This window comes from Epinephelus fuscoguttatus, linkage group LG11, assembly GCF_011397635.1.
Source record: "Epinephelus fuscoguttatus linkage group LG11, E.fuscoguttatus.final_Chr_v1".
Classification (NCBI taxonomy): Eukaryota; Metazoa; Chordata; class Actinopteri; order Perciformes; family Serranidae; genus Epinephelus; species Epinephelus fuscoguttatus.
Genome location: NC_064762.1, coordinates 348,622 through 374,079, shown reverse-complemented (window position 1 = coordinate 374,079; position 25,458 = coordinate 348,622). Strand labels below are relative to the sequence as shown.

The 25,458-nt window shown below is 43.5% G+C and overlaps 1 protein-coding gene and 1 pseudogene across 1 annotated transcript in view; one reads left to right on the top strand and one right to left on the bottom strand.

Moving 5' to 3' along the window:
• The window catches only part of kif26aa (kinesin family member 26Aa), a 42,596-nt gene extending 36,682 nt beyond the window's left edge, over window positions 1-5,914 (top strand). The window contains exon 13 of the mRNA XM_049590416.1: window positions 2,722-5,914. Within this exon, the coding sequence (XP_049446373.1) occupies window positions 2,722-2,909 (188 nt within the window). The 3' untranslated portion in view covers window positions 2,910-5,914. The remainder of the gene's footprint in view (window positions 1-2,721) is intronic.
• A 2,758-nt stretch (window positions 5,915-8,672) lies between these two features.
• The window catches only part of LOC125897546 (uncharacterized), a 49,849-nt pseudogene continuing 33,063 nt past the window's right edge, over window positions 8,673-25,458 (bottom strand).

Below are 25,458 nucleotides of genomic sequence, written 5' to 3'. Positions count from 1 at the left end.
AGAGGTCTGCAGTGTTTGCACCCCACCTTCTATTATCAGCTCATTTGGAACCTCCACCGAGGTGGTGCCATGAACACATTATCTGCCAGGTTCTGTCTACGACTACTGTTCATGGAAAACCTTTGAACAGAAACCCTGCACAGTGCTCTCACTCAGCCTCGCAGTTTATTACTTTCACCAGTGTTACAGTCCTCCTGCACCTTCAGCAAGACTGTTCTCATGATAACACTCTAAAGCTGTTCTCAGAGATGATCCAGCGTCTGACCGCAAACACACAGTGGGTGTTTCTCAGAGTCAAGAGGACGGGTCCTCCAGAGACAGAGTCCTTCCTCTCATTCAGTGAACACACATTGGAACAGACTAACAAGTGTCCCCATGTGATCATCATTAACCCTCAGCAGACTGAAGAGGTTTCATTGAAGAGGCCCCGCCCTCACTTCCTGCAAATCATGTGCAAAGCATTGTGGGGATTTTATACCACATATGCACACACATGCATCCTTGGTGTTTCTCTGAAAGAAGGACTCAGTCCTACGTGAAACTCAGAAGGATCCTTGACATTGGAACAGTCCTTCCTTCGGTGGGTCGATGACGTAACGTCCTCCAGATTCAGCTGTTTGAGGATCCTTGGTGACGGTTCTAGCCTAAACACCCCCCCACACGTTGTGACAATGTGCCGCCCTGGGCAAACGCCCATTCGGCCTATATCAGGATCCGCTACTGAGGATCTTTCCTTGACTTTGAGAAACATCCAGTGTGTTTTCAGCTGAGAGCGCAAGCAGCTCGAAGCCTCACCTGTTAAAACTCTTCCTCTGCAGCTCTTCTGGCTCCACCAGGATTCTGTTTCTGGCTCCAGCTGGCAGAGTTTGGAGCAAACTGTGAAGACAAACAGCCTCGAGGGACACAGTTTTATTCTCCATCAGCGGGACGAACTCTCAGCTCACCTCTGAGAAATGTAGTCGCCGACTCTTCACAGGAAACAGTCAGATGAGCTGCGAGGCCTCGGCTCGTCCTCAGATCAATAAGACATTATCTCCTCCAGGAGCTGCTCATAAATCTCTGTCTGCTTCTGTGGAGATACAGAGATGTGGTCAGGCTCCGTCAGCGTATCCCAGCATGCCCTGCACCATCAGAGAAGAAGACATCACACTGACTGAGATTAATTAATTCATTCATTCATTCAGACTGACTCCACCCTGAAACACCTGACACAGTTTGGATATTTTTTACACTGATTCTTTTACACAAGATTTTTCCCAAACTACAAACTGTTAGATTTTATGTGTTTGATACGATCGTGTTTCTCCAGACGATCCTCGGCTGACGAGACAGAAAGAGTCCGCAGACGTCTGAGCTGATTCACTGTGTTCTCTTTATGTTTAAGCCTCGGCGTTGGAGACAGCCGAGATCGAAGACATCATGTTTACAGGTTGTCGATCCGTCTGTCTGTCCATTCTGGTGAACGCATTATTTAAAAACTTTCCAAATTTTCTTCAAATTTGGCACAAACTTCCACCTGGACTGAAGAATGAACTGATTAGAATTTGGTGGTCAAAGGTAAATGTGACCTTGCATTTGTTTCATTCTCATGAATTCAGTGTCTCAAGAATGGCTTAAGGACATTTTTTTCCTTGGCACAAACATCAACTTGGACTGAAGAATAAACTGATTGAACTGAGGAATTTTGAGGTCGAAGGACAAAGGTCACTGTGACCTTGTGTCTGTCTCATTCCCATGAACGTGATATCTAAAGTATATCTTGAGTGAGTTTCTTGAAATTTGACACAAACATCCACTTGGACTCAGCAATGCAGTGATTACATTTTGGTGATCAAAGGTTACTATGACGTCATCTGTCTCATTCTTATGAACATGATATCTCAATCCCCCAAATTTGGCACAAATGTCCTCTTGGACTTTTGCCCTCAGAATTTTGTGGTCAAAGGTCACTGTGACCTCACAAAACATGTTTTTGTCCATAACTGAAGAATTCATTCACTAATTCTGACCAAACTTGACACAAATGTCTAACAGGATAAAATAATGAAGGTCAAAAGGTCAAAGGTCAGCTTGACTGTGACATCATCATGTTTTAACGTCATATCTCAGGAACAGAAGGGGAGACATTTGGTCAGATACTGAATCTGATTGGTCAGATGTTGTAGAATTTGTAGCTTCTTTTCAGCAGCGTCCATATTTGAATTATCGTCTTCTGTCATTGCTCCGTTCAAGTCAGGACGGACATTTCCCTTTAAGGGCGGCAGCCTTATGTGTAACCTGTGAGTGTGTGACATGAGTTTTGTTGTGTGTGGAGGGAAGCAGCTTTGTTAGATTGTCATGGTGACGATGCAACAAACAGTGATGACAGCAGCAGAATGAAGTGTGTGGATAAGTTCAGGGCTGTTAGACCTCATGAGATGGCCATGTTTGTTGTTTTGTGATGAAGACTTATAAAGTCTGAGTTGGTGAACAGCACCTGAACGCCTCACGGTCCTTCCCTCTGCACCGCTAGAGGCTAGTCACCAGCTAACAATGAGCCAAGCTAACATTAATGTTAAGAAGGTTAGGAGTCGTCACTGAGAGGTGACACATGGATATAAACTGTAACTGTGACTGTGCCGGTGGGCGGAGTCATACAACCACAGGGCGGTGATTCTCAAGTATTCATATGAAATGTTTTTAACTCTGACTCGTCTCTTCCTATCTGTGTCCCCCCTCCAGTTGACGTGGACCAGGACCTAGACCGGGAGTCCCAGGAGTACCTGGAGGCTCTGGCTCAGGTCACGGCGGAGCTGGAGTACTGCGTCAACCTCTGCAAGTCCCGCGTCATGATGGAGACATGCTTTGACATTGCTGTGACATCGGCCGCCGCCACCACGCAGGGAGGACAGCTGGAGGTGGAGGTGTGAGAGGAGAGACGGGGATGGGCGTATTAAAAGAGCACCACTGCTGTCAGCCTGCCCCCTGTGGCTACTCACAGTACTGCAACAAAAAAAAATCTACTGAGGCCCCAAAAACACTGACAGTCATGCACAAGGGAGCAACTTTGATTAAAATGAATGAGTGAAATGTTGAAGTGCAGTTTCTAGCTCTGATAACACGTTCATGGCGACCAATGGGAAGCGCAGAAAGGGGAGGAGTCTCTGTGGCATAATGACAAAGGACATGATTTATTGTCCTGAGCAGAAATTCATTTTTCAGGACATCACAGGAAAACTCTGACGACATTTATCTCAGCAGACAAAACATCCGACAGACTCATTCATTCATTCGTTTAATCAAAGTGAAATCTCTGAAGACTCGAACAGATGAGACGGAGACAGAGACAGAGGAGCTGCGGCTGGAACAAACAGGAAGTTAAAAACTCAGTACATGTCGGTGACAACTGATGTAAGAAAACTGTTTTTGGATGTGTTTCCATGGTGACCGACGTTTGTCCTCTGTGGAGACGTCCCGTCAAAGCAGAGGAACACACTGCTGGTCCTGAGTCAGTGACGACGAACAGATCTCAGAGAGGATGAAAGTTCTGGAAGTGCCTTTCTATTTATCATCTAATCTAATACATTAATTATTTTTTCGGATTTTATATGTTTATCATGTCTGTTTGTTTTTATGGTGCTGATCTTAAAACTTTAATATATTAGTTATGCAAAAAGCTGATGTGTGATTTCAGAGTTTACATGATAGAAACTGTATTTAAGTTTGAGCGAGAGAAGAAAAAGAAGGAGACGGAGAGACGAGCAATAATTCAGTTATTAATACAGAGCTCATCTCACTGGATGATTTGCTGCCTTTCACTCGACACACACACTGACTCAAAGCTTCTGTCAGATTATCATTTAAAGATAAATCTCCTCCTTATCGTCTCATGAAATGTGAACTCATGTTGAAATCATTTAGTCTCATTGTCTTTGACGTTTATCCAGATTAAACATGACTCCATAAATCCTCTCAGAAATCAGAGACAAAAAAATCATCATGTTTCCTTCAGCTCAGTGTGAACAGACACACCTCGCCAGCTCTGATGGACAGAAACATGTTCTGATGGTAAAGAACCTGAAAGCAGAAACTGTTGGTTGTCTCTGAGACCAGAGCCAAAGAGCAGGAAGCAGGAGCAAACTGAGTCCAGCAGACGAGCTCTGTTTCTTGAAACCTTGGTTCGATCTGGAGAACCAGTCTGTTTCCACCAGCAGAACCACTGAAATCAAGGACGTGTCATCAGAGGAAGGTTGTGCGGTGCACGATAGAAGTAAACAGTTGTAGCAGGATGACAGATCACTCTGACGACCTGTGAGCTTCTAGTCTTTTTCCTGACGAGTTCTTGTTACGTTTCTCATTTGTTGCCGTCTCTATCGTCTCTTTCCAACTTGTAGACTATGACACGCCCTCTGATGTCATCATGTTTCAAACATCCATTTCAGAAATACCTGCCGTTTGTTGGTTCAGAAACAACTTTCTGGGCTCCAAACCAGTTTAATTTTTTTTGAAATGCTCTGTCCAGTTCACGATGAGGTGCAGGAACCAGAAAAGAAGCTGTTTTATGTTGGTGGAAAAGTGACCTGAGAGACTCGACTGATTCAAACTGAGACGAGTCTGTGAGCTGAAAATGTTTCACTGATTGAAGACAACAAACAACAAACTTCATCAGTCAAATATAAGCTCTCCAAATTCAATATTTAAACATCTAAAAAAGTTGATATTGTCTCTATATTTTATTCATATTTTTGCAACATTTTACGACATTTTATAAACATTTTTGAGACATTTTATTAATACGTGTTGAAGAATTTAATAACATTTTTATGACCTTTTTTCAGTAATTTTTTTCAGATATTTTATTATTTTTTTGACATTTTATCAACATTTATTAAGACATTTTTAAATAGTTAAAGAGTATATTTGTTTTCTGTCAGGTGCCTCAGCTGTGGCAGGAGATATCATGTTTTCAAGCACATTCTCATAAACATAATATGTCAACAACAGTTGAGGGAATTTTTAAAACTTTGACTCAAACGTCCACCTGGACTCAACAATGAACTGATTAGAATTTTGTGGTCAAAGGTCAGTGTGACCTCATAAAACATGTTTTTGTCCATAACTGAAGAATTCATTCACTAATTCTGACCAAACTTGACACAAATGTCTAACAGGATAAAATAATGAAGGTCAAAAGGTCAAAGGTCAGCTTGACTGTGACATCATCATGTTTTAACGTCATATCTCAGGAACAGAAGAGGAGACATTTGGTCAGATACTGAATTGGTGACTCTAATCTTGAAACTGTGCTGATTGTATAGATCTTCTGTGTGTGAAGCATCCATGTTTTCACTGACATGGATGGAGACTGACTCTGAACATCAAAATGCTTCAAAGCATGACATTCAATAACAGTGTAGAAATCAGGCTGAGTCACACTGTCACCCTGAGGAGTCATTCATTCATTCAAATTTCTAACTTTGTTTCTTCAACCATTTTTTCCTCTTTAACTTTATGAAGTGTCTGTTCTTCTCCTCCATCTACTTCTTCTCTTTCTCCTCCTCCTTCTTCTCCTTCTTCTTCTTCTCCTCCTCCTCCTCCTCCTCTTCCTCTCCTTCTCCTCCTCCTCTTCTTCTTCTCGTTCTCCTCCTCCTCCTCTCCTGGTCAGTCGACATTTAAACATTCTCAGGCTGTTTTTAAAGTTGCTGCATGAAAACTTTTCTTCTTCTTCTTCTTTAAACATGTGATGTTCTGCTTCTGTTTCTTTAGTTGTGTTTGTCTTAGAAGAAAAAGTGAGTTTTGCCAAACACATTTTTTTAAAGTGACGTGAGACCTTTACTAACTCTTTTTTTATTTCTTTTGGTACTGTACAGTTTTCTAATCATTTGTAAAGAAAAGAGAAGAGTTTGGAAAACAGTGTACAGGCTGGGTGGGTCGCCTCGTGTCATACATGTTAATAAAGATAAGAGTCTTTTGGTTAAATCACAACACGAGTCACTTTTTATTATCTGTTCTACATTTTAGACAAAGTGTCCTGCTGTCAGTCTGACCACATGAGATTGGTTTATCCAGTGTGTGTCAGGTTTATCCAGTGTGTGTCAGGTGTATCCAGTGTGTTTCAGATTTATCCAGTGTGTGTCAGGTTTATCCAGTGTGTGTCAGGTGTATCCAGTGTGTGTCAGGTGTATCCAGTGTGTGTCAGGTGTATCCAGTGTGTGTCAGGTGTATCCAGTGTGTTTCAGATTTATCCAGTGTGTGTCAGGTTTATCCAGTGTGTGTCAGGTGGATCCAGTGTGTGTCAGGTGTATCCAGTGTGTGTCAGGTGTATCCAGTGTGTGTCAGATTTATCCAGTGTGTGTCAGGTGTATCCAGTGTGTGTCAGGTTTATCCAGTGTGTGTCAGGTGTATCCAGTGTGTGTCAGGTGTATCCAGTGTGTTTCAGATTTATCCAGTGTGTGTCAGGTGTATCCAGTGTGTGTCAGGTGTATCCAGTGTGTGTCAGGTGGATCCAGTGTGTGTCAGGTGTATCCAGTGTGTGTCAGGTTTATCCAGTGTGTGTCAGGTGTATCCAGTGTGTGTCAGGTGTATCCAGTGTGTGTCAGATTTATCCAGTGTGTGTCAGGTGTATCCAGTGTGTGTCAGGTGTATCCAGTGTGTGTCAGATTTATCCAGTGTGTGTCAGGTGTATCCAGTGTGTGTCAGATTTATCCAGTGTGTGTCAGGTGTATCCAGTGTGTGTCAGGTGTATCCAGTGTGTTTCAGATTTATCCAGTGTGTGTCAGGTGTATCCAGTGTGTGTCAGGTGGATCCAGTGTGTGTCAGGTGTATCCAGTGTGTTTCAGATTTATCCAGTGTGTGTCAGGTTTATCCAGTGTGTGTCAGGTGGATCCAGTGTGTGTCAGGTGTATCCAGTGTGTTTCAGATTTATCCAGTGTGTGTCAGGTTTATCCAGTGTGTGTCAGGTGTATCCAGTGTGTTTCAGATTTATCCAGTGTGTGTCAGGTGTATCCAGTGTGTGTCAGGTGTATCCAGTGTGTGTCAGGTGTATCCAGTGTGTTTCAGATTTATCCAGTGTGTGTCAGGTGGATCCAGTGTGTGTCAGGTGGATCCAGTGTGTGTCAGGTGTATCCAGTGTGTTTCAGATTTATCCAGTGTGTTTCAGATTTATCCAGTGTGTGTCAGGTGTATCCAGTGTGTGTCAGGTGGATCCAGTGTGTGTCAGGTGTATCCAGTGTGTTTCAGATTTATCCAGTGTGTGTCAGGTGTATCCAGTGTGTTTCAGATTTATCCAGTGTGTGTCAGGTTTATCCAGTGTGTGTCAGGTTTATCCAGTGTGTGTCAGGTGGATCCAGTGTGTGTCAGGTTTATCCAGTGTGTGTCAGGTGGATCCAGTGTGTGTCAGGTGTATCCAGTGTGTGTCAGGTTTATCCAGTGTGTCATCAGCTGACTGAGGGAAATGAACATTTCTCCCTCTCTCTGTGCTGCTCAGAAATGACGGTGAGACGTCGACACGCTGACAGCATGTTAAAGTCCAGGGTGAGTCACAGACACATAAACACTGTGATGACTGTGTCCTCCCTGAGACACTGTGTCTGAATGCTGGGGACACCTCAGGACTTATTCAGACAGTTTGTCTTCCTCTGATGATCCTCAAACTGTAGTTCAGGCTTAATAATGGGTCAATGACAGGTTGATAACAGGTTAATAACAGGTGAACAACAGGTGAATAACAGGGTAATGACAGGTGAATAACAGGGTAATAACAGGTGAATAACAGGTTAACAACAGGTGAATAGCAGGTAAAAAAAACAGGTGAATAACAGGGTAATGACAGGTGAAAAACAGGTGAATAACAGGTTAATGACAGGGTAATGACAGGTGAATAGCAGGTAAAAAAAACCAGGTGAATAACAGGTGAATAACAGGGTAATGACAGGGTAATGACAGGTGAATAACAGGTGAAAAACAGGTGAATAACAGGTGTCTAACAAGTAAATAACAGGTGATAACAGGTTAATAACAGGTGAATAACAGGGTTATAACAGGTGAATAACAGGTGAATAACAGGTGAGTAACAGGTGTATAACAGGTAAATAACAGGTAAGCAACAGGTAAAAAACCAAGTGAATAACAGGTGAATAACAGGGTTATAACAAGTGAATAACAGGTGAGTAACAGGGTAATAACAGAAGGGTTTCTGTCCGTGTTGTGTTCAGCTGATTTTCATGCACAATGCGTCTTTATGAAGTTATCATCATCTCAGCAGACTGAGGGCAGGGACGAAGTGGAGGCTGAGACATCTTCATTGTCTTCATCATCTGATCTCAGACATCAGAGTGAAATGCAGGAAGTCTACAGGGAAATACTTAGAGAGATCAGAGCACCACAGAAGATGTGAATGTGATCCGTCACCTACAGAGAGGCAGACAGGAAGTCCCACAGAGATGAAACAAAATGAGGCGCTGCAGAAAGAGAAACCAGTAGTTTTATAAATAACCTCTCTCGACTCTCAGACCGCTAAAATCTCCTACATTAAACACGGTCATTAAACACATCTCCACCTTTGCTGATCAGCGTCACATCTCTGCTCTGACCTGTCTGTAGTTGTTGAGGTGATTTTCAGTCAGACAGAGTCAGTAAAGTTCTGTTGGAGGAGCCGGTTCTAAGTACACTTTTGGTGCAGCTTAGACACATCATCAGTGTTGTATCCTGGGTTCACTGGGTGTTCCAGGTCTCACAACAGACACCCTCACCCAGGCGACCCAGCTGGGGTGATCAATCCCGGCTTGTGTCTAAGTAGCTTTGGTTGTCCACGGATCTCCCTGCTTGATCCACAGCCATCTGGACACCTTTTCTGCCGTGTCAGTGATATTTTTGATGGCTCTTCTGTTGTGCTGTCCCTTCACTCCCAAAATCCTGAGTGCTCTGATGAGAGACTGGCCTACGAATCCTCTGCACCCGACCTTGATGGGGTTGCATCGGGTCCTCCATCCTCTGCTTTGGCATTCGCCTGTCAGCTCCTCATACTTGGCCCTCTTCCTCTCAAAGGCCTCCTCCATCCGGTCTTTCCAGGGAACAGTCAACTCCAGCAGAACCACTTGCCTAGTTGTTTCTGACACCAGGACCATGTCTGGCCTGAGTGTGGTCACTGCGATGTTCTCTGGGAACTTTCGGCTGCCAGTCTCGAGCTGTTGCCAGCAGCCCCCCCTGCTTGACTCGGGCACTGCTGTGGCCTCTCCCCAGCCCTAACAAAGGCGATGGACTGCCTTGTTGGTTGTTGGTGTTTACTGGTGGAGATCCCTGCGCTGATGACCTCTGCAATGACCCGCAACACTTGGTCATGGCGCCAGCAGTAGCGCCCGTCCCCCAGCGCCCTTGGGCAGCAGCTCAGGATGTGCTCCAGCGATCCAGCACTCTGGCAGAGAGGGCACAGTGGATTCTCAGCCAGGCCCCAGCGGAAGAGGTTGGATGGGCTTGGGAGGACATCGTACACCGACTGAATGAGGAACTTGATCCAGTGTGGCTCAGATCGCCATAGCTCTGTCCACGATATCTTCCGGTCAGCTGCCTCCTCCCATCAGGTCCATGCCCCCTGCTGCTGCATCCCTACTGTCCTAGTGCAGCGGGCTTCCTCCACCCCTGCTCGGACCTCCTCTTGGATCAGCTGACGCCTTTCCTTTCCCTGGGCCTTGTTGAAGTGAGGTCTTGGGTTGCTCCCGAGACCTGACCGTCTGGACGCCACTGTTCCCACCAGCTCACTGTGTCGCAAGCGGGACTCAGCCTGGTTGACTGCCTCATGAGCCTTCCACTTCCTGCCGGTTCTTACTTCTATGCCAGCCGAGGAGACTTTGACGTCACTGGAGTCCCTATACAGCAGCACCTCTCTTGCTCGGGTGACCATAAACTCCTCTGTCAGACTACTGAAGGGCAGTTTCAGCTTGTTGTTCCTCCCGTACAAGGCGATGCTGCTGAGGCTTCGTGGTAAGCCCAACCACTTCCGCAGAAAACAGCTGACCTTCCTCTCGAAGCACTCCACGGTGGTCAGTGGCACATCATAGACCAGCAGTGGCCAGAGAAGTATGAAGTATGATGATCAGATATTAATAATCCAGCTAGTAATGACCAGTCATCAGAGCAGAGCTGTGGCCGACACACAGAGGGAAAGGTTTGACAGTAAAGTGGATGAATGTGACGGAGCAGGTTATGTCACACAGTCAGGTGTTATAAACAGGAAGTTTACCTGCAGAGGCTCAGAGGCAGCAGCTGGACCGAAGATGAGCCGAAAGATTCTCGCTCCAATAAAACCTGTAAAATCTTCATGTAAATGTCCACGTCACTCTGGCTTCTGCTGAGCAGCACAGGCACAACGAGAAGATGGTGAGACATAAATGAATGTGTGAACATGAGTGAAAAACTGATCAACACAGACAGAAATGTTGGTTTAGGGGCTCACTGTGAATAAAACACTTTCAGAAAACCTGCAGTGATCAGAAAAACTGTTCAACAGCAACAGAGGAGACATTTCTTTATTATGCCTGTACATGCAGACAATAAGGGGTTCAAATCTCACTACAACACCCATAATCCCCCAAAACAGTGATGTAAGGTAGTTGCAATGGGTCAAATAGCGCACGCTATCGTGGACATATGGTCTGGTCATCAACACACATATTAAACAACAACCATCACTGTTTATCTGTTTATCAGAAAATATACCAAAGAAAATCAGAAATGATTTATTTAATTTAACAGTTTTAATAATTTATTTTTTATAATTTCGTTCTAGATGTTTTTGATTATTTTACAAAAAAAGAATGAATAAACATGACAGAGATATGTTTGTCTTTTTCCAGGGAATAAATATATAAATAAAACGTTACTGTTTTTAATGTAACGAGAGTTCTTCTGGCAGGCAGATATCTAAAGTCACAATCATTCATGATGGCCTACTCTCTCTATGGGCCCCCCACCTCACGGAGCCCCCTGCACTGTCTGTGTTTACAGCCCTGCTCGGTAACATTTGGCCAATCAGTGGCTCTTTAAAAACCTCTGAACTACAGGAAGTCTCAGTGACACACATCCCCTCAGCTCAGGCTCTGGTTGGCTATCCAGGCCATAGCCACAGCACTTGAAACTCTTACTGGTTGAACTGAGGTGTCAATCAAAAGGTCAGGAGCCAGCCTCCAGTTTGAGGTCCGGTTCAGTCGGTTTGTTTCCATGCAGGACAGAGAAATGATGGATCATATGTGGGGACTTATGAAGGTCTGTGACTGACTCTGGCCGCTTTTCCCAGATCGCTCCTAGTGCTAAAAGCTTCTTAAGAACGCTCTTAAGCCTCCCGTGAAAGAAAAGCGCGTTTCCCAGAATTGCACTTAGCTTAAGAAGATCTTTCACTAAGGAGTTGTAAGATCGAGCTGACCCACTCTTAACAGCCTTCTTAGCGACCAAACGTTCACAGCTCCAGCAACGTCAGACACATTAATATTACACTAAGCAAGGAGATGTTAAAACAGTGTGCACCCTATATATTTTGATCTGTTTCATACTTCAGATTTATATTGTTTAGCATTAATTGGTGACAGAAAAGAACAAATTTCATTCTGCAGAGAAACATGTGTCCTTACTGTGCATGTGACAATCAACACTTTAAATCTTGAATCTAGATGTTTTATGAAGACCCTGTGTGCGCTCAAAGTTGTGGTATAAGTTACACCCCGAAATCTGGTGTAAGAAAAATAAAAATAAGACGAAAAATAAGTATGAGGAATAACACACTTGTTAAATGAATAAAGTGAATCATCATGACGATCCTTCATTCATTCATTCATTCATCTTCTAACCGCTTCATCCTCTTGAGGGTCGCGGGGGGGCTGGAGCCTATCCCAGCTGACACTGGGTGAGAGGCAGGGTTCACCCTGGACAGGTCACCAGACTATCACAGGGCTGACACATAGAGACAGACAACCATTCACACTCACATTCACACCTACGGACAATTTAGAGTCACCAATTAACCTGCATGTCTTTGGACTGTGGGAGGAAGCCGGAGTGCCCGGAGGAAACCCACGCTGACACGGGGAGAACACGCAAACTCTGCACAGAGGGGCTCCCACGCCCGGGATTGAACCAGCAACCCTCTTGCTGTGAGGCGAGAGTGCTAACCACCACACCACCGTGCCGCCCATCATGACGATCATTTATCATAATTTGTCTGCACATATCCCACATCTGTATGCACATATCACATAGTTTACTGCACCCAAAATGTGCGTCAGGGCACAACACAAACACATCCACCCTCCAAACCTGCGACATTCAGACATCAGGCAACTGACAGGTGTAATTAAGCTCAGCTGGAACCTCATCAAAGGACGCTCCACCCGCTACTCTACATAAAGGCGTTGCCACATCACACGTGTGAGATACCATGGCTGTTTTACAGCATATTCTCGCTGCTAACCAACAGTGTCGCCATGTGCGAAGCCAAACCGTCTATGTAAATGCATTTGTACGTTAGCACTTCAGCCCACTCGACGTGCTGTCAGACTAGGCTGTCCAAACGAAGTAGCGGCTGAGATACAACGCCTCATCAACTAGTGTCTCCACACATCCGGAGGGCAACCCGGTGCAATTTGGCCCTCAGCCCGGAGGTGCAGTGCCTGGCTGCACTGCATTTTTACGCAGTGGGGAGCTTCCTGGAGGTGGTGGGAGACGGCACCGGCCTCAGCAAGGCGTCTGTGTTTTTTTGTTTGAATATAATACATTTCTTCATGATTCTCTTACCAAGACTACTTCTTGAGATGTAGTCTTGTTTTCATCATGAAAATAGCTCATTAACAAATGTTTATCGTCTTAGTTTTTCATTAGAATTATTAGAACACACACACACACGAGCAGCAGGGGATTAGTGCGTTAGGTAGCAGCACTGTGTTTGACTTATGTGCTGATTAAGTGGTGGGTGATCGATGTGCCTGACATCGATTGATTTAGTTTCAGCACTGCGGAAGTGGCCAGCTCCTGTGAAGAGTGTCTTATCGAGCGATCTTAAGACAGTCCTAAGACGGGCATTAAGAACTCATCTGGAAAACACTCTTGGCGACCTTTCTTACGAAAGATGTTTTAAGATCATTCTTAACTGGGAAATGAGGCCTGTGTGTTTATGATCAGGTTATCTTTGGGGACTCTGCTACACGATGATCAACAGGTTATTGGGTTGAGGACTTTTTGTTTTTATTCTGTAAATTCTCTTCAAAGGTCATCTGTTCCCTGCAGGCTGGATGAGAGCCGACGTTAATTGTGTTTAAATCTTCACGTCATTGACTCTGGCTGAATGCAACTGCAGGTTTAAAAATTTCTGATGAAACTCTTCAGGTTTGTTTATGACACATCAGTGAAATCATCGTCGTCGTGCGGTTTTCAGCTCCACATTAAATATTGATGTGTTTCTCGCTTTGTGACAGCCGTTAGAAGAGCAACCCGCAGTGACGCTCACTTCCTGTTTGATCAGAGCTTTATTTAAAGTAGAGACAGACGAGTTCAGCCGGAGTTCAGCTGCGACGTGAATCCTGATGGTTTTCACTGACACACAGCGAAGCTGACGAGCTTCTGTCGGAACGATGGACCTGAGACGTCCCTGAGGACGCTGGTATACATGTCCTCGGTGTTTACTGTGTGTGTGTGTGTGTGTGTTTGTTTGTGTGTGTGTGTGTGTGTGTGTGTGTGTGTGTGTGTGTGTGTGTGTGTGTGTGTGTGTGTGTGTGTGTGTGTGTGTGTGTGTGTGTGTGGGCCATCAAGGGTTAAAGACTCCATCATCTCCATATTTAACAAGAAGCTTCAGAGCTGATAACATGACAGGATATCAGACTTCTGGTCGGCGCTCTGAGCTTTACAGCGACTAATCCAAAAACATGAGTCCTGTCCAAAGACAGCAACATGAGGGACGGACGGACAGATGGACGGACAGACGGAGGGATGGACGGAAGGACAGACGGAGGGACATGTCCACAGTTTGATTTTTTCATAAAGAGTCAAAATGTCGGAAGACAAGAAAAAGCTTTGTCTATAAAGGCTCAGAGAAGCAGCTTTAATAAAGAGACAATCATAAAAGATGTTTGAGCTCACAGATCATTAGTCATACTTCTACTGTTATTATACACATATGACTATTGTCACACATGTATACTGCCAGATATTAATACATACTTTCAACATATTGTACCACAGTAGCCAGAACTATAACTATAATATTATTACTTTCATTAATGTTGTTGTAAGCTACTGTCATTACCTGCATCTCTCTCTCTCTCTCTCTCTCTCTCTCTCTCTCTCTCTCTCTCTCTCTGTCTCATTGTGTCATGTGGATTACTGTTAATTTATCATGCTGATCTGTTCTGTACGACATCTATTGCACGTCTGTCCGTCCTGGAAGAGGGATCCCTCCTCAGTTGCTCTTCCTGAGGTTTCTACCGTTTTTTCCCCGTTAAAGGGTTTTTTGGGGAGTTTTTCCTGATCAGCTGTGAGGGTCATAAGGACAGAGGGATGTCGTATGCTGTAAAGCCCTGTGAGGCAAATTGTGATTTGTGATATTGGGCTTTATAAATAAAATTGATTGATTGATTGAGATCGATGAGGCGAGGCGAGGAAACAGCTGACGGTGAACAGGTCATGTGACAAACACTAATTAAGACCCGTCACTGAGAAGAAGACGAAGAAGAACAAGACAAAGAAGAAGAGGAGAACAGATAGTTTTCACCTCCTGAACGACGGCTAATTTACTCATTAATGAGTCAATAAAAAGTTGCTCCATCCTGGTCGCCATGGCGCCCAGAGGCCTCGTCACGTCAGTGCTGGACGAGGAGAAAGCGCAGACAAGTGTCTCGTTCAGAGTTTGAGTCTGACAGGTGAAAATAAAGAGATGAACCAGTGACGACATCACTGATGATCAGACGTTTATACTGAATTCAAATAAACACAAGAAGTGTGTGCTCTAGAGAAAGGATCAGCACTCAGTGAATAACTTCCTAAGCCCTATGATAAGCTATTATGGCAAGGCTTAACTATACAGACCAGTGAGCAGTGATAACTAACATGTCTTTGGGGTCATCAGGTGGGAACCTCCTTTCACCAGTGACAGCTGATCTTGCTATGAATCCCCTACACCCCACTTCCACTGGACAAATCCTAGTTTTCCATTCTCGCTGCTCAGCTTCTGCTCCTAAAGGCCCAAACATACTCGGGCGTACTATTAGCACAGCGGACTCCTTGAGGAATGTCCACAGTCATTCAGGCTTTCATAGTCGAGCGCACTTCTGCGTTGTAGTTTCCTGTAAAAATGTCCGTGAAAAATCCCCGCGATGTGAAAAATACATGCCGAGCAGTCACTGGTGCGTGGAGCGGAATCCGCGTGGTCGTAAAATCTGAGCTTTGCGCGCATAGGGCTTGTGGACGTCCACTTTGAGTCCACGCGGACCTCCACAGAGTCCGTTCCGCGTACGTTCCCCCCGAGTATGTTCAGGCCTTAAGTCTGCACATCTAAGCTTTTTTCTTTCATAGGCTTCTTCCACTGAGTCTTCCCAAGGAACTGTCAGCTCAGTGAAATAAACTATCTGTTGACTCACTGACCACAACACTAAGTCAGGCCTCTGCCTGGTACAAACTATTTCCTGGGGAACAACAAGCTTTCCCCCTAAATCTACTTGCATTTCCCAATCACAAGCATCTTCTACGCGGTCACACCCTTGCCTCCTCACTAACTTATCCCTTCTCTGTTTCTCTCCCTCACGGACAAACTGAATTACTAAACTCCTATCCTTAACACCTTCTGAATTCACCTGTCTTCGTTTCCCTTCGATACCTGCAGCTAAACATTTCAACACCTGGTTATGTCGCCATGTATATCGGCCTTGTGACAAGCTAACTTTACAGCCTGACAAAATCAATCAATCAATCAATTCAATCAATTTTATTTATACAGCCCAATATCACAAATCACAATTTGCCTCACAGGGCTTTACAGCATACGACATCCCTCTGTCCTTATGACCCTCACAGCTGATCAGGAAAAACTCCCCAAAAAACCCTTTAACGGGGAAAAAACAGTAGAAACCTCAGGAAGAGCAACTGAGGAGGGATCCCTCTTCCAGGACGGACAGACGTGCAATAGATGTCGTACAGAACAGATCAGCATGATAAATTAACAGTAATCCACATGACACATTGAGACAGAGAGAGAGAGAGAGAGAGAGAGATGCAGGTAATGACAGTAGCTTACAACAACATTAATGAAAGTAATAATATTATAGTTATAGTTCTGGCTACTGTGGTACAATATGTTGAAAGTATGTATTAATATCTGGCAGTATACATGTGTGACAATAGTCATATGTGTATAATAACAGTAGAAGTATGACTAATGATCTGTGAGCTCAAACATCTTTTATGATTGTCTCTTTATTAAAGCTGCTTCTCTGAGCCTTTATAGACAAAGCTTTTTCTTGTCTTCCGACATTTTGACTCTTTATGAAAAAATCAAACTGTGGACATGTCCCTCCGTCTGTCCTTCCGTCCAGCGTCTTAAATGTGGAGACGGTGTCTACCTCCCGGACCGTAACAGGAAGATGATTCCACAGGAGAGGAGCCTGATAGCTAAAGGCTCTGGCTCCTGATCTACTTTTGGAGACTTTAGGGACCACGAGTAACCCTGCGTTCTCAGAGCGCAGTGTTCTGGTGGGATAATATGGCACTATGAGCTCTCTAAGATATGACGGAGCTTGACCATTTAGAGCTTTATAAGTTAACAGTAGGATTTTAAATTCAATTCTGGATTTTACAGGGAGCCAGTACAGAGAAGCTAAAACAGGAGAAATATGATCTCGTTTCTTAGTTCCTGTTAGTACACGTGCTGCTGCATTCTGAATTAGCTGGAGAGTTTTTAAGGACTTACTAGAGCTACCTGATAACAGAGAGTTACAGTAATCCAGCCTAGAGGTAACAAAAGCGTGGACCAATTTTTCTGCATCTTTTCGGGTCAGGATAGGCCTAATTTTCATAATATTACGCAGATGAAAAATGCAGTCCGTGAGGTTTGTTTTAAATGAGAATTAAAAGACAAATCTTGATCAAATGTTACTCCGAGGTTTCTTACGGTAGTGCTAGAGGCCAGAGCAATGCCATCTAGAGAAACTATGTCATCAGATAAACAGTCTCTGAGTTGTTTGGGGCCAAGAACAATAACTTCAGTTTTGTCTGAATTTAACATCAGGAAATTGGTGCTCATCCAAGTTTTTATGTCTTTAAGGCAGTTATGGAGTTTAGTTAATTGATTGCTTTCTTCTGGCTTCATCGATAAATACAACTGAGTATCATCCGCATAACAATGGAAATTTATAGAGTGATTTCTAATGATGTTACCTAAAGGAAGCATATATAGAGTAAATAGGATTGGTCTGAGCACAGAACCTTGCGGAACTCCAAAACAAACTTTGGTACGTAATGACGATTCATTATGAACGTGAACAAACTGAAAACGATCAGATAAATAAGATTTAAACCAGCTCAGTGCTGAACCTTTTAGGCCAATTAAGTGATCCAGTCTCTGCAGTAGAATTTGATGGTCAATTGTGTCAAACGCACTAAGATCTAATAAAACAAGTACAGAGACAAGTCCTTTGTCTGAAGCAATCAGAAGGTCATTTGTAATTTTAACTAGTGCTGTCTCAGTGCTATGATGCACTCTAAATCCTGACTGAAATTCCTCAAATAAATTATTATCATGGAGAAAATCACACAGCTGGTCTGCGACTACTTTCTCAAGGATCTTTGACATAAAGGGAAGATTAGATATTGGTCTATAGTTGGCTAACACCTCTGGATCCAGGGTGGGCTTTTTTAGTAGAGGTTTAATTACAGCTACCTTAAAAGACTGTGGTACATAGCCTGTTAATAAGGATATATTGATCATATCTAATATATGAGCGTTAACTAAAGGAAAGACCTCCTTAAGTAGCCTAGTTGGGATGGGGTCTAAGAGACACGTTGATGATTTAGATGAAGAAATCAATGCGGTCAATTCTTGAAGAGAAATTGGGGAGAAGCAATCTAAATATATATTAGGTCTTACAGCTGTGTTTGAGGTTAGATAGGTACTATCTGAGGACAGGAGGTCATGAATTTTGCCTCTAATAGTTAGAATTTTGTCATTAAAAAAGCTCATAAAATCATTACTGCTAAGGGCTAAAGGAATACAAGGCTCAATAGAGCTCTGACTCTCAGTCAGCCTGGCTACAGTGCTGAAAAGAAACCTGGGGTTGTTCTTATTGTCTTCTATTAATGCTGAGTAATAGTTTGCTCTGGCATTGCGGAGGCCGCTCTTATAAGTTTTGAGACTGTCTGTCCAGATTAAACGAGATTCTTCCAGTTTGGTTAATCGCCAATTCCTTTCAAACTTTCGCGATATTTGTTTTAACTTACGGGTTTGAGAGTTATACCAAGGAGCGAATTTTCTTTGCTTTTTTAACTTCTTTTTAAGAGGAGCTACAGATTCAAGTGTTGCTCGTAGCAAGCCTACGGCGCTATCGACAAAATGATCAAAGTCGGTACAGGAAACCTCTGTTACTGAGGGACTTGGTATTGAATTTAATGAAAGAGTAATCTTTTCCTTAAATTTTGCGACAGCACTATCTGATAAACATCTAGTATAGTAACTGTTGCTGAGTGGTGTGTAATCGAGTAAAAAGAAATCAAAAGTAATCAGATAATGATCCGATAGCGAGGGATTCTGTGGAAAGACTTTTAGGTTATCAATTTCAATTCCATATGTCAGAACTAGATCGAGGGTATGGTTAAAACAATGAGTGGGTTCATGTACACCCTGACTGAAGCCAATGGAGTCTAATAATGAGATAAACGCGGTAGCCAGGGAGTCATTATCAACGTCGACATGAATGTTAAAATCGCCTACAATAATAACTTTATCTGATTTAAGAACTAAACTGGATAAAAATTCTGAGAATTCAGATACAAATTCAGAATATGGGCCAGGAGCATGGTACACTATAACAAATAAAAGTGGCTGCGAGGTTTTCCAGGTCGGATGTAAAAGACTAAGAACGAGGCTTTCAAATGAATTATAATCTAGTTTAGGTTTAGGGCTGATTAACAGGCTAGAGTTAAAAATGGCTGCAACTCCCCTCCTCGCTGCCTCGAGGAATGTGGGTATTATTATGACTGGGAGGAGTGGACTCATTTAGACTGACATATTCATCTGGACACAGCCAGGTTTCAGTGAGACTGAGTAAATCAATATGATTATCTGATATTAATTCGTTTACTAACACTGCTTTAGACGATAGAGACCTGATATTCAACAGTCCGCATTTAATTCTCCTGTTTTGTCTTTCTGTCACAGAAGAGGTTTTAATTTTTATGAGGTTGTTATGCACAACTCCTCTTTGTTTAATTTTAGATTTAAATAATTTAGGTGGTCGGGGACAGACACCGTTTGTATAAAACTATGAAAACTATGGCTGGGTAACTGAACTAGAAGCTCAGAGAGGCGTATAGGACTGCGACTCTGAGTCCTGGTCTCAACTCTGGGTTGTCAGGGATTTAAATTACTAATAAAGTTTGCCAGGTTCCTAGATATGAGAGCAGCTCTATCCAAAGTGGGATGAATGCCGTCTCTCCTAATAAGACCAGGTTTTCCCCAGAAAGTTTGCCAATTATTAACAAAACCCACATCGTTTGCTGGACACCACCTGGACAGCCAGCGATTAAATGATGACATGCGGCTAAACATGTCATCACTGGTCAGATTTGGGAGGGGTCCAGAGAAAACTACGGAGTCCGACATCGTTTTTGCATATTCACACACCGAGGCAATATTAATTTTAGTGACCTCCGATTGGCGTAACCGGGTGTCATTGCCGCCGATGTGAATAACAATCTTACTGAATCTACATTTAGCTTTAGCCAGCAGCTTTAAATTAGATTCAGTGTCGCCCGCTCTGGCCCCAGGGATACATTTGACTATGGTCGCTGGTGTTGCTAACTTCACGTTTCTCAGAATAGAGCTGCCAATAACCAGAGTTTTATCCTCAGCGGGTGTGTTGCTGAGTGGGGAAAAGCGGTTGGAAACGTGAACAGGCTGGTGGTGAGCCGTGGGCTTCGGCTTGGAGCTGTGCTTCTGGCGAACCATAACCCAACCTCCCGGCTGAACGGGAGTTACCGGAGGACAGTTAGCAGAGGCTAAGGCTATGCTATGTGGCTCCGCACCGGCTACAGGGGGCTGGCTAACTACCGCAGCTACTGAATGGTTTTCCATGGTGCGGAGCCACGCTTCTAATTCACTAAACCTCGCCTCCAACGCAGCAAATAAGCTACACTTGTTACAGTTACCACTGTCGCTAAAGGAGGCAGAGGCATAACTGAACATTTGGCACACTGAGCAACAGAGAGCAGGAGAAGGAGAAGCCATCGCTAACTGTAAAGCTAATGTAGCTACCAAAGCTGGTAACGTGCAAACAACAGCTAAGAGATTAGCGAGAAAGTCGTAGAAAGGAGGAGAGGTATAAGTGCTTAAACAGAACCAGTGTGGGTTAAGACTTGAAGTAGATGTTAAAGCAACGTTAAAGCAACTGAAGTGAGAAAGCAGGCTAGTAGAATCCACCATAGCAGTACAGAGACACTGTCACAGAAACACCGGAAATGACACAACTCGCTTACCGCAATACGTCAGCACGTCAGCACGTCAGTTCTATTGCCACAATGACAATATGCTTTAAGGTTGCGGTACGTGAACACAATGGGCATGATGGGTCCTCATTTACCCACAGTTTTAGGTTCTGGGGGGCTGATAACACATCATATGTAGCCCCTACCAGGAATCTAATACGATTCTCCTCCATACTCCACAGGTCCCTCCAACTAAGCTTCCTCTTCTCTACACTTTCCCAATTCAACCACTGTCCCTGTTTAGCCTGGGCCACTACCTTTGCACCCCTTAATATCTCCTCCTGTCTACGTATCTGTTCCATGACCAGCTTTCTTTTATCTTTGAGACCTGCTTTATTCCATACCAGTTTGCCTGAGCCAAGCCCCAGGCCTCCCCGGCCAAACTGAACATTACCTACAATCTCTGCATGCCTAAGAGCTGCCTCTGCCTCCTGAACTGCCGATCGTGGGTTCCACTTCCTCCCCTTGGTTGGATTTGGAACCACACTCCTAACTACCACATCCTTACTCCCAGATAACAAGAGCTCTGTCCTGACCTTGGTACATTTAAATTCCTCTGTTAAACTAGATACTGGCAGCTGAAGTATCCCTTTTCCATACAATGCAACACTACTTAGGCACCTAGGAGCGCCCAACCACTTCCTAATGTAGGAGCTAACCGACCTTAACAGATATTGGGATTTCATAAATTGACAGTGGCCACATTAACCTAGGATATAGCCCAAATTGCAAACACCACAACTTCAACTTTCCTGGAAGTTCTGATTTATCTATTCTATCCAATCCTTCTGCCACATCTCTTCTAAATTTCACCACCTGTTCCTCATCATTCAACTCCACATTGTACCACCTACCTAAGCTCTTTACTGACTTTTCCCCGATTGTTGGGATGTCCTCATCATCTATGACAAACTTCCTATCACTTAACTTCCCTCTACGTATCGAGATGCTTCTAGATTTACTAGGCTTGATCTTCATGCTGGCCCACTTGAGGTTCTTATTTACCTTCTCTAGTAGCCTCTTTGTACATGGCATTGTTGTGGTCACCAGTGTCATGTCATCCATGTAAGCCCTAACTGGTAGAAGATGCAACCCGTTCTGCCGTCTCTCTCCACCTACCACCCACTTAGAAGCCCTGATGATTACTTCCATCACCATAGTAAATGCTAATGGAGAAATTGTACACCCTGCCATGATGCCTATTTCTAGCCTCTGCCAACCTGTTGTGAAACCTGCTGTACTTAGACACAACCTAATATCCTGAAAATATGCTTTCACTAAGTTGACAACTACCTGTGGCACTCTGAAGTAGTCAAACTGTAGCGGGTTCTTCCGGGAAAAATATGGCGTAGTCAGGAAGATACGTTTTAAAGCGTTTATTCCACCAAACCAACCAAAACAATGAAAAAAATATGTACAAAGTAACAACAAAATATTTACAAAAAGGTACACTGGGTTCAGAGTTCTTCAATAACCCAAATTACAGCTGGACCACTGGCCAAAAAAACAAGGACAATAGTCCAAAAACACGCTCACTCAATACTTTCTCTTGTTGTCAAATACCTGCCATTTACCACCAACTCTCCACACCAACATGGACAAGATGGCTGCCTTATAAATCATAAGCCCCTCCCACTGGGCATGACACAAAAAGAATAATTAGGGACTGAGCCCTAAGGCAGAGGACTGCTCACAGAGCAGTCCTCGTTTTTGGTGCGTTTATTATTATTATTTCTTTCTTTCTTTGTTTCTCCCGCCGCCTCTTTGAACTGGAATTTGACCCCCTAAACATGCTCAAAAACTCACCAAAATTGGCACGCATATCAGAACTGGTGAAAAATTTTAGAAAATCATGAAATTAACCCCTAAAGTGCCAAAATGGGCTCTCTAGTGCCACCTAGGCACACAAAAATGGCCGCTACAGCCTGTAGGAATGTCATAGAGACATCAAACCAAAACTGCCGCGTTCGTCTCATCGAGCCCTACAATTCTCGTGCTCACACCCCTGACCTAAATCTAACAGGAAATGACCATTTATCCTATCGGCTTCAAACTTGCACGGATTACAGATCAACTCCTTCTAATCAGATCTTATTTATAACTTTTTCATTACTCACTTAGTTTGGATTTTGTGGCCTCCATAAGGTGAGATGTCAGAAAAACATCCTGACGATCTTCCAAAGCTGTCCCATAGGAAATGAATGGCAGCAGGGGGGAGAAAGAGACCAATCTTTGGGCTTTTTCTAGCCTTTACAGCGTCTCCATACTTTGTGCTACAGACTCCATTCCAACTCTCAAATGTTGCCACAGGTCTCATCTATTCACTCATGTTTTCATCTTCTTCATATCTTTTACCGTTTTTGATCGGTGCCTCTCAAAGTACCATGAGCAAAAGTGGAGAAATTCTCAGTTTACAATGGGTGTGTATTGCATGGAATGCTGTGAGCTAGAGTGGAGGGAGCTCTAAAAATCGTCTAAAACTTTTGTCTTTAACTCGCTGCCATGGCCACAATTTTCACTGTACAGACACAATTTATACCACAAAACGTAGGAAAATTTGTCCTGCTCGCAGATATGTTGACATGGAATCTCTCACACGTACACATTTTTGCTGAGTGGCTCCAAAGCAAAGGGAGCGCTGATTTTTTTCTCATTCACTCCCATGTAAACTCAGAGGAGAAATTTCTGGAAACAGCTTAGGTGCAACACATTTTAAACTCGCTCCTCTGACCACATTTTTGACTGTAGAAATATAAAACAAGACACGTGCGTTCACGAGAAGTGGCTGTCTCTCACAATCACTTTATTTTCTTGATTGGACCAACGGTTTGGGTATGGGAAGGACTTGTTTGAGGAGTTCAAACCCTTATTAAACAGCCTTTGTTGATCTGCTCTCATGAGCTGTCTGTGTGCCCCTCAAGTGCAGGCGAGTCATTAATCGCCATGGCAACGGCTGCTCCAGTAATCTCCACTAAAACAGGGGCCTGTATCACGAAGCGAGATCAACCTTTCCTGGGTTACCCAGACCTATCCTGGGTTGACTAACCCTAACAATGGCAATCAGGATAATTGGTATCACGACGCTGGATATCAACTCCGTAACTCAACCCAGAGTTGCTTTATCAAGAGCCGTGAACGCGCATGCAGCGGACCAATCACAATCATGAGAGAAGCGCAGCGTCACTGAGCGTCACTGAGCGTCCTCACAGAGCGCCGTATGTGAGGAAAAAAACGTATTTCTCATGTTAGGATCAGAGATTAATTCTACTAAAATATGAGGAGGAGAAAAGCAACATTAAAGAAAAGGCCAACACCGTGGCAGCTGCAGGAGGAGGAAACATGCGTGGCAACGCATAACGGAATGAATAATGTTTAGTTTTAGTTTAGATTAGTTTATTTGCACATAATGTTAAAAACAGACAGTATAACATTTACAAGATTAAAAAAAGAAAAGTGCCGGAGAGGTTAGAAGCCACTAAAAGCTTATCAAAGAAATTCCCTGTCAAAACATCAATGAAATCACATAATAGAGAAGAAAAGCGAGTGAGGAAAGAAGAAATAGAGGAGGAGAGAGGGAAAAATCAAGACAACACAAGGCAGCAAATAAAATGATGTGTAGGTTAAATGACTCATCACTGGTTCAAGTAGCTACAGTACCTGTACCTGTACATCTGACACTGATCACACCCTTGAATCCCATGAAATCAATGCTGCGCAGATGAACTGCGTGTATTACAATTATCGTCTAACATCATTGCGTCTGATAAACTGGTCTTCTTTGTCATAACGTTATATATGCTACAATAAAGCTTAAAGCTGACGCCACAATTAAATCATATCAACACCAAACTGATAGTCTGAATAAAATCATCCTGATATTGAGCTGTGTTAGAAATTAACAGCTGTGCAGAAATATACCTAGTGTCCCTCTTTAAAAACAAAAGGAAAATCCTCAAACACCATGAAGTGTAGACATGATAGGCTACTTTCCACATTTCCAGCAGCAAAGCTGTCAGTTAGGCCCATTATCTTTAACAGGGATCATTTCCTCCAACAAAACAAAATGTTGGCACTAATTAATGGTGCTATTAAGTGTCCGCTAATAATCAGTTTCTTTCTTATGAAGGGGTGGGATGAAAGTTCCACTTCTTTCCACTCCTTTTTGAACAATCTTTTCATTGTCTGTTGTTGTTGCTTTCTTTTCTTTTTAATGTTCAAAATAAACTTTCAAATCAAAATCAATCAAATGAATTAAACTTCCCGTCATGACTGGGCTGCATTTCTGTCAGCCATCAACAGCTGATTGGCCAGTGGGTGGTGCTTTTTATAGGATCAGATTCAACCCTGAACTTACCCTGCTCCGGAGCAGGATAGCCGTTCAGAGTAAGTTACCATGGTGATCTACCCCGATAAGAACTGAACCGGCTTCGTGAGACCGAAAACCCAGGGTTAACCCTGAAGTTACCTCGCTGAGACATTAATCCTGCTTCGTGATACAGGCCTCAGGTCTCTCTGTGTTTTGTCTGTCTCTCTCTCTGCTCTTCTGCCAGGTGCACATGGCAACCGCTGTACCACACAAACTCACAGAAACATGATGTCTGTGTGTGTGTCTACATCTTACATGCAGACATGACAGGGGCACAATCTCCATTTTAACCCTTTAGGTGAGTTAATTGAGGAAAATATTCCATTTTCATTTCAACATTTCAAAAGGCTGTGGCTTCAAAGTGGTGAGAGATAAAGGCATACTGT